The 9,959-nt window shown below is 38.4% G+C and overlaps 2 protein-coding genes across 2 annotated transcripts; one reads left to right on the top strand and one right to left on the bottom strand.

Annotated features, from left to right (window-relative positions):
• Positions 1 to 214: 214 nt before the first annotated feature.
• LOC129005488 (sialin-like) lies at positions 215 to 1,874 on the bottom strand. Its single transcript, XM_054434390.1, has one exon. The coding sequence runs from the start codon at positions 1,827 to 1,829 to the stop codon at positions 318 to 320; it is 1,512 nt and encodes a 503-aa protein (XP_054290365.1). The 5' UTR covers positions 1,830 to 1,874; the 3' UTR covers positions 215 to 317.
• A 3,116-nt stretch (positions 1,875 to 4,990) lies between these two features.
• LOC129005516 (uncharacterized) lies at positions 4,991 to 8,929 on the top strand. Its single transcript, XM_054434426.1, has one exon. It carries the CDS (start codon positions 4,991 to 4,993, stop codon positions 8,927 to 8,929), a length of 3,939 nt encoding a protein of 1,312 aa, XP_054290401.1.
• Positions 8,930 to 9,959: the final 1,030 nt, after the last annotated feature.

Here is a 9,959-nt window from a genome sequence, read left to right as displayed (position 1 = left end):
CAATGCGTTAAAAAGTTAACTTGGTGGTTCCAGACTTTTGCCTAACCCTGTATACACATATGACATAAATGAACTAAGCACTACTTAATATATCCGTTGTAATCTTATATTGACGATGCTTTCTGTAGGTAAATTAAAACTACAAGTAAAACATATGACTCATTTTTATATGATCCGGATTGCATAATTTTGTTGTATATTAAGCACATTTTGACATAAGTTTGTAAACAATGACCATTTCAACCTAAGAATAGTGTCATCATTTCTTTGTATTTTCCAACATTTCTGTAAGATTTCACGGTGTAAAGTAAGGTGGTTCATTCATTACTAGTGGTAGCTTGTTGGTCTGTCGGTTCGTTGGTTACACTATCCATTTCCACCGGATTTAATTGAAGGGCCACATGGCTTTGACTTGTCCATATTTGCATCTCCGAGGATCCGAAAAATAGGAACGGGAATATCAACGCGACAGTGAATATCGCCACCACCACGGACCGGACCCGCCACTGGACGACGTCGAACTCATCATCTATGAGTATTTGGTCGATTCTGTAGTTGAAGAGAGAGAAGATCGTTCTGACGCTGTACATAATACCCATGAGGAGCCCGGCATGTCGCGGACTGAGGTCAATGGCGGCGGAATACACGACAGGGACTGCAAGACCAATCACGTAGACACCAGCTATAGACAACAACCAGAACATCATGACATCACAACCAGCCAAGCAGCACGCCGCCACCAGCAGTAGCGAGGAGACAAACACACCTACGAAAGTAAACGTTCGCTTGACCACTGTCTTCGACATCAAATCATGTTTGATGATGTAGTCAGCGAGAAACCCACTCATCAACAGAGAGGGGAGGATAGCGACCATCGTCACGGTAGAGCCTTTGCTGAAACTTTCGGGAAGATTCAATATAACCATTTGGTAATCCCCAAAGTTTGCCATTACATTCAAAGTAGTTGCCCAATCTACGGAAGAAAACGCTAAAACGAGACTGAGAAAAGGTGGGGAGGTTACAATCTTGCGCCAAGGGATTCCGTGAAGTTTGTGAAGTCTTGACACTATAGAGCTTTTCTGAGTGATGGTAAGTCTACGTATCTCGTGGCGAGATATGAAAGGACTGTCTTTGGGAGAGCTGTGTATAAATATAGCACACAACACTAGCCAAACAAGCCCGACCACACCTGTAGCGTATTCGCCGACACTCCACGAGCTGCTGCCTACGTAGATTAAGTGGAAGAACACGTGTCCCAGAGCCTTGCCGTAGTACGTGCCAGCTACCACGACAGCGACGAAGACGTTCCGTTCGTAGGGCGAGGTCCAGCAACTGATGAGGCTGATGGTACTCGGGTAGATCGTCGCTTCTCCTACTCCTTCTAGGAAGTTCACGACGGCGAAGATGGTGATTCCGTAGTTGACCATGGTGGGGTGAAGCAGATATTTGAACGTCAATAACGTCATTCCTCCGCCTAGCACGTACTTGGAGTACCCTATGTCGGACAACACCCCAGCAGGGACCATAAACAACAGCTTGCCGGTCTGGAAGGCGGAATGTGCCACCACGAGTACCCAAGGGTTCCAGTAAATGTCTGGCAGGTAGAACGGCAACGTCCGCTTCCAACTGTGATTGTCGAGATACTTAAACGGACAGGTGTATTCCTCCGGCGGGAGTAGGCTCTCTTGTGTGAAGGAATCCACGACGTTGGATATGTCGTTGTAACAAGTGTTTTTGTAGCTGATGATCGCAAAGGCCAAACTACAAAGGGCACACACGACCCAGCGCTGCGGTACTAGAGATAAAGATGATCTGAGCCCGATAGGCATCTAAGAAAGTGGAGACCTAGAGTGGTTACAGGGAGTCATTCTCACGAAATTAATCTGATGAACATGTTTGTAGTAATGGACTGGTCTATTCTGTAATGTAAATATTTACAAGATTGATGTAAACACAATACTTTAACAGCTGCTAGTTTATTTGAGAGAAAGTAAAATCATTGACAAAATAATAATAAAATCAAAACGTTACTCAGAAAAATTCAACTGAAAATTTCTCAAAGAAAGGTGTTTTCATTATAAAAGCTAAATAAGCGTAGTTAAAACACCTTAAATCTAAATAAGAGAATATTAAAATGGTACAAAATTATAAAAAAAATAAGAACATAAAAGCTCTAGTTATTTAGTTTACTCACAAACTAATCTTATCTTACTAATATTATAAATGTGAAAGTTTGTGTGTTTGTTTGTTTGTTTGAAGTTGAATCACGCATAAACCACTGGACGGATTGGGCTGAAATTTGGCATGATGATAGCTTACATTCCCGATTAACATATAGGCATATTCTTATCTCAAAAATCCTTTCGGGCTCCGCCCCAGTGGCTCTGTAACTCCCCATGTTAACCTTATGAGTATTCATATTTAAAGGGAATTAAAGAATTTAGTCAGCTGTTTCAACTAAAAAAGTTGGTTCTATGATATGGAAAAGCATTAAAAAGTTATAAGATTTACCAACAGGGTGCAGCACTATATTTTTTTGCATTTATGAAAACAGCTAATTTGAACCAAGCAGCAACAAAAAACTGTGATTCGCAATGAGAACTGTCAAAGTAGGATTGTTTACAGTTATGTTTATGTTTTTCATTTCATGAACAATTTGTGGTATTTTGGGAATTGTTTGATAATTTATTTTCTCTATTGTTTAGGTGAAGTGGTAGAACATTATGACTATGGTAGATGTGTAATAGTATAGAATACTGTAAATTTTAAAAAAGCAAATTTTATCAAACTGTGTCCTCCCTTATTGCAAACGCAAAGCTTGAGTATAACTGTTCAATATTCAGTGTAATTAATTGTGATTTGTTATAATAATACTTTCTATCAACTAAAAATAAATACAGATGGCATTGGTTTTTAATTTGTTTTAATGTTTAAAACAACATATGGGATTTAACAATGAAATAATGTATTAGTAATTTTTGTTAGTTGAAAACAAACACATCAAGACTCAAGATCCCTCTCTCTCTTTTGTAATGTAAATGTAAAGCTCTGTGAAATTGTTGAAAGTTTATTTGTTAATATTAAAACTATTTGTTAATTGTATCTCAGTGTTCTAATTTGAAGAATGAAAACTCCGCTTAACTTATAAATACAGTCCACTCCACACGCTACCGAAATTCTACATGGTCCTTCGGCCGCAGATCATCTGAAATTCAGCTCTTTTGGTAACTAAAGTCACAATAAGTTCTACTCCAACTCCAACTTGCAACCTTAAAAATGAACTACTAACTCCTTTCTCATAACTAAGAAGTAAGAAGACTACCAAGACTACTGTAGATCTAAAAGGTCAATATCTAAAGGACTTTGATTCAAACTTTGATTCCTCTATATTTTAAGCATATTGTTTTTGTTGTAATTTATCAATTCAATTGACATTTCAATTTGTATCAAACTGTACAATTTGGTATTTTGTAATGCTCATAGCAACCACTAATAGCGCTAATGTAACAATGCCATCTGTTATCTGTGTCTCGTATTGCAGACAATAATGACAATCTCTAATCTCTCTCTCTCTGAATACTCAGAATAATTGTTTTGTTGTACAACAAAAATGAAATTCGTCACTCTCTCTAGGCAATTAAACTCAATTGCAAATCGTTTAGCCAAAATCCAAACTAACATCCAAGCTTTAGATTTATTACCTGAATTGTCCCAAGAACAAATAAATAAGTTGAAACTTTTAGAGTCAGAAACACTTAGAAAATATTCAGAATTTGAAACCTCCCTTGCGAAACTATTCAATAGTGACACGCTTCCCGATGATTATGAAGAAGATACACTCTTTCAATTACAAGATACTATATCTGATTTATGTGTAGGAATTCAAACTCTCACGAAGAAACACCTTTCTCAAGACCCTACAAGTCATAGGCCAGTTCTAAACACTGACTCAATAACAAATACTCCATCAAGTAGCCTACCCCATAGGCCTAGTAGCTCTTCCTCAAACCAAGATAGCCACTCTCTAAAACTCCCTCCTCTATCTCTCAAAACTTTCAATGGTTCACCAGAACAATGGTTGTCTTATGTAAGCCTGTTTCAAGTATCTGTTCATGATAATGAAAACATATCTAAAGTTGAGCGATTTCAATATCTGCTTTCTACGCTACAGGGAGAACCTTTCAATCTTATAAAGAATTTACCAATCACAGCTGAAAACTATGATGTAGCATGGGATCTTCTTCAAAAACGGTATCAAAACAGTAGGAAAATCATAAGCATACACCTCAACAACATAATAGACTTACCTAACCTAAGTGACTCCTCCCTCAAGAACATTCGCTCGTTCATTTCTCAGTATAACGAAAATGCCCAAGCACTCATTGCACTCAATCATGACATAGCCAAGGATAATATCTTGCTCTCAGCCATGTTACTAAGGAAATTACCCGCAGACATTCGCAAAAAGTTTGAAAGCTTACGTCTAAATTCTCAAGACCTTCCAACCGTAGGTGAAGTAATAACATTTTTAGAAAATGAATGTGCTTACTTAGAAGCTGCTAACCTCTCTAACTCTCAGTTACCTAGAACTACTTCAAGCAATAGCAATGTAGGTTTCGCTCAAAATAGTAAGAGGTCCAGCCCTCACTCCTATCAGATAGGCCTACATAAGTCTACACCGAACCGCACTACTTTACTAGCTTTCAGAGACTCAAACGCCACATGCACATTTTGTAGTAAAAGTGATCACAACATTTACCAATGTTCAGAGTTTAAAGATTTGTCCGTACAGGAAAGATACAATTTTGTGAGGAAAAACCACCTTTGTTTGAACTGCTTAGGTACCGCTCATTCTGTCAAAGACTGTAAGTCAAATAAAACATGTTTTCACTGTAAACTGAAACATCACTCCCTCTTACATCAAACTAATAATAGGCCTAATGATAAGCTTAACCAAAAGCCTAAAGATGATGCTCCAACGCCCAAGGAAATGAATAAAACTTATGATCACCCTGAACCTCCCTTTGTAGCTGTCTCCTCAAACCCTAATACCACTATATTGCTAGCCACTGCATTGGTACACTTGAAAGCTAATAACGGTAACACAGTTGTAGCCCGAGCCGTTATTGACTCCGCATCTATGGTAAGCTGCGTAACAGAAAATATTGCTAACCTGCTTATGCTTAAACGGACATTTTCCAGTAATTCCAAGATAGATGGCCTATCATCAGTAGAAGTTAAATCTAAAGGTGTGTCAAAAGTTAACATATCGTCTCTTAGCGGAGAAATGATTGCTGATAACAACCCAGTCCTTATTCTAGACAGAATAACCTCAAACCTCCCACACTCAGAAGTTCCAGTTAATGTTAAAGAATACTTCAAACATTTGGTCCTGGCTGATCCAACTTTTCATTTGCCTAGTAAGATAGATGTGCTCATAGGTGCTGATCTATTCGCTAAAGTAATCACTGGTGAACGCATTATCCTTAACAAGGATCTTCCTGCTGCCATGAATTCTGTATTTGGATATCTTATCATAGGATCTGCCCCAACTCTTCCTGCTGTAGTCCCTCACAAAACAGCCCCTCAATGCAAGGGTAATCTTTCTTCTTTATTAAGTACTCAAGATATTGATTTGCACAATTCTCTGCAGAAATTTTGGACTCTAGAGGAACCTCCCATCAAACATCATGTAACATCTGAACAAGAAATTTGTGAAAATCACTTTCTAAACACGGTCTCTAGGGATTCAAATGGACGCTACTTTGTTAGGCTACCCATAAAAGAAAATCATCCCCCTCTTGGTAACTCATCATTTTGCGCTCGCAATAGATTCCTATCACTTGAAAGAAAATTAGAAAGTCAGCCTGAAGTTAAAGCAGAGTATAATAAAGCCATACATGATTTATTGTCATCTAGTCACATGGAACCTGTTAACCCTCCTCCAAATAGTGATAATAAACAATTTTACTTACCTCACCATGCTATTGTCAAAGTAGATTCCTCAACCACCAAGCTTCGTGTAGTATACGATGCAAGCGCACGCAGCTCCTCAGGTGTCAGCCTTAACGATATTCTACATAATGATCTTAATGATATTCTGTTAAAGTTTAGACTTTCCCTTATTGTCTTCTCATGTGACATCAAACAAATGTTTCGTCAAATAATGATCCACCCAGATGATAGAAACTATCAAATGTTGTATTGGAGAGATGACAAAGACGATCCCTTTTCAGTTTACCGTTTAACTACGGTTGTGTTTGGATTCAACTGCTCACCCTACTTGGCACTAAGGACACTTCACCAACTTATCACTGATGAAGGCGCAAACTTCCCTCTGGCAGCAGAGGCTTTAAAGAAACAAGTATATGTAGATGATTTAATATTAGGTGCCAACAGCATAGAACAAGCTTTGGTACTAAGAAATGAGGTGGAACAACTTCTTTTAAAAGGATGTTTCGAACTGAGGAAATGGACTAGCAACTGCCCTCAAATCATGGAAACTCTCCCCGACTCTTACAAAGAAACTCCTCTATATTTCAACTCCTCAGATCAACCTTATTTCAAGGTACTAGGTATAAAATGGTCACCTAACTCAGACACTTTCTCTTATCAGTTGAATATCCCAGACACGCCTCCCACTAAACGAGGTATACTTGGAACAGTTAGCAGAATATTTGATCCAAACGGTTGGTTGACTCCAGTCACTCTTTGGGTAAAAGCGTTGATACAAGTTTTATGGGCACTAGGTTTATCATGGGATGCGCCTGTACCTCCGGATCTAACTGAAAAATGGTCCAAGTTCCTCCAACAACTCCCTTTCTTAAGTGAACTTAGCTTACCTCGATATGTTTCCGTAGCTGATGCTGTTCATATCAGTTTACATGGATTTTGTGATGGGTCTGAAACAGGTTACGGAGCTTGTGTCTACTTGCGATGTGTAAGTTCTTCCGGAGAAATCAACGTACATCTGTTAATTGCCAAAGCTCGAGTAGCTCCTCTTAAGAAGATCTCCATCCCTAGACTAGAATTGTGTGGTGCCCATCTTTTGTCCAAACTCCTGAACTATTGCAACTCTCTACTCTCTCAAGATTATCTTGTCAACGAATTACATGCTTGGTGTGATTCATCTGTAGTCTTGTCATGGATAAAAACTGTACCCTACCGCTTAAAAGTTTATGTTGCAAATCGAGTCTCAGAAATTCAAGAACTTACTCCTACTTACATATGGAAACATGTCTCAACTCATTGTAATCCAGCTGACATTGCCAGTAGAGGAACCCTTCCCATTTCTATGAAAGACAACAGTTTATGGTGGAACGGTCCCAATTGGTTATCTCTGGATCAGGAATCATGGCCTATTCCTCGCTTCACCCCTCTCCAAGACGAACAATTGCCAGAACGTAAGGTCGAACCTTTACCAATAATGGTTACAACTAAAAAACCAGACTTATTCAACAGGTTTTCATCTTGGTCAACCCTCCAGCGAGTCATTGCTTACGTTCTACGCTTCAAAAATAACCTTACAAACCAGGTTAAAGAATCAGGGTTTTTAAAGCTTGAAGAGCTTGATAAAGCAACAATCACTATCTGTAAAATGATTCAGCAAACTGTCTTTTCTGAAGATATTTCTAGATTGAAAGATGGAAAACCTTGTTCCTCTCGTCTCGCGTCTCTCTCCCCCTTCTTAGACGAAAATGGATTGATTCGTGTTGGAGGCCGCCTTAAGCACTCTCAAGTATCCTACGCTGCAAAGCATCCTATTGTATTGCCCAAAACTAACCATGTCACCAATCTCATCGTTGATCATTACCATTTGAAACACTTGCATGCTGGACCTCAGTTTTTACAAGCCGTTTTATCTCAGAAGTTTTGGATCCTATCTGCTCGAAGTATTATTCGAAGAAGAGTTTACAAGTGCATCCGATGCTTCAAATGCAATCCTAAGACAACAACTCAGAAAATGGGAGATCTTCCTCCACAACGAGTCCTACCCTCAAGAGTGTTCAACAACTGCGGGACGGACTTTTTAGGCCCATTCTCAGTTAAACCTTGCAAATTAAGGAAGTCCTGTCCAATCAAAGTATACGTTTGTATCTTCATTTGTTTTTCTGTCAAGGCTGTACATTTAGAGGTTGTTACAGATCTCAGTTCCGAAGCTTACCTAGCAGCATTGACGAGATTTGTCTCTCGACGAGGGTTGTGTAGCAACATCTACTCGGACTGCGGAACAAATTATGTAGGTGCCGCTAATGAAGTTCAAAAGATTGTTAAGAATTTCTTCGTCCAGAAAGAAACTCAAGAAGCTCTTAGTAAGTTTGCAATGGAAAACAACATTACATTTCATTTCTTACCCCCCGCAGCTCCACACCAAGGTGGCCTTTGGGAGAGAACTGTCCGCAGTGTCAAACACCATCTTCGGAGAGTCATAGGCGAACAGATTCTTACTCTTGAAGAGTTCATCACACTAACAACTCGCATCGAAGCAATTCTAAATTCACGGCCCATAACCCCACTTTCATCTGACCCCAGCGAAATTGATTGCTTAACTCCTGGTCATTTTCTGATTGGAGGACCTCTTTTATCTCTTCCCGAACCTGACTGGAAAGATGTCTCAACAAACAGATTGTCAAGGTGGAAGTTTGTTCAAGCCTTAACCCAAAGTTTTTGGAAAAGATGGCAAAAAGAATACCTCTACACGTTGCAACAACGAGGGAAATGGAGAAGTCCTCAACCTAACATAAAAATTGGAGATCTTGTCCTATTGCATGAACCAAACCAACCTCCCCTTTCATGGCGAATGGGACGTGTCATTTCAACTTCCCCAGGGCAAGATGGTCTTGTACGAGTTGTACAGTTAAAAACTTCATCAGGAACACTCTCCAGACCTATAACTAAAGTCTCACCCCTACCAATCAATGATGAATGACGAAAGAAGTTAGACTGTTAACCATCAGTTTATTGTAAATAATATGTTCATTTCTAAAATAATTTTTTTTCTCAATACTTCATTATTAGGTGAACCCCTCTTAGTGGTTCACGGGCGGGGGTATGTTCAATATTCAGTGTAATTAATTGTGATTTGTTATAATAATACTTTCTATCAACTAAAAATAAATACAGATGGCATTGGTTTTTAATTTGTTTTAATGTTTAAAACAACATATGGGATTTAACAATGAAATAATGTATTAGTAATTTTTGTTAGTTGAAAACAAACACATCAAGACTCAAGATCCCTCTCTCTCTTTTGTAATGTAAATGTAAAGCTCTGTGAAATTGTTGAAAGTTTATTTGTTAATATTAAAACTATTTGTTAATTGTATCTCAGTGTTCTAATTTGAAGAATGAAAACTCCGCTTAACTTATAAATACAGTCCACTCCACACGCTACCGAAATTCTACAATAACTGCAATAAGCATTTTATACTTATATTCCAACCCCGTACGAAGGACGGGTACTCTGCTAGTACAGTAATAAATATGCCTAGAGGTTTTGTTTCTTATAGATTTCTATATAACTGAATACTGTTCTCTAATATACATTCTTAAATATCGCAGCAAAACACATGTGATAGAAAACTCTAAATTTCAATGGCGTTTATTTAAAAATGTGTAGCCTATTTTTTCCTTAATCTATTGCAAAATACTATTATCTCATACTGTACTAGTTTTACATATTTTTTAGATTTCGTGCTACTTTAAAACAGTATTAAAGCAAGTAGTTAGGTTTATACTCAATGGTAGTATATAGCCTGATTCTCCTTCAACAGCAATGCTTCTACAAGTGGTACACTACTGCGTTGATTTGCTGTTGCCGCACTAGGGCGCAAACACTGCTATAACTCCGTTCACAAAATTTAGGGGGTTTTAAGGGGGGAAATCTATCCCCCCATTTGAAAGAATAGCCCCCAAAAAATAATAGTCAAAAATAAGAAATAAATGTGGGAGAACTTCCC

Source organism: Macrosteles quadrilineatus, unplaced genomic scaffold (genome assembly GCF_028750875.1).
Source record: "Macrosteles quadrilineatus isolate MER2022 unplaced genomic scaffold, UCM_ALF_1.0 Scaffold_22__1_contigs__length_1958994, whole genome shotgun sequence".
Classification (NCBI taxonomy): domain Eukaryota; kingdom Metazoa; phylum Arthropoda; class Insecta; order Hemiptera; family Cicadellidae; genus Macrosteles; species Macrosteles quadrilineatus.
This window is presented reverse-complemented; position numbering and strand designations above follow the sequence as displayed.

Bases quoted from the DNA above. Each gene is read 5' to 3' on its own strand.
- LOC129005488 (XM_054434390.1), bottom strand. From the start codon at position 1,829: ATGCCTATCGGGCTCAGATCATCTTTATCTCTAGTACCGCAGCGCTGG.
- LOC129005516 (XM_054434426.1), top strand. From the start codon at position 4,991: ATGAATAAAACTTATGATCACCCTGAACCTCCCTTTGTAGCTGTCTCC.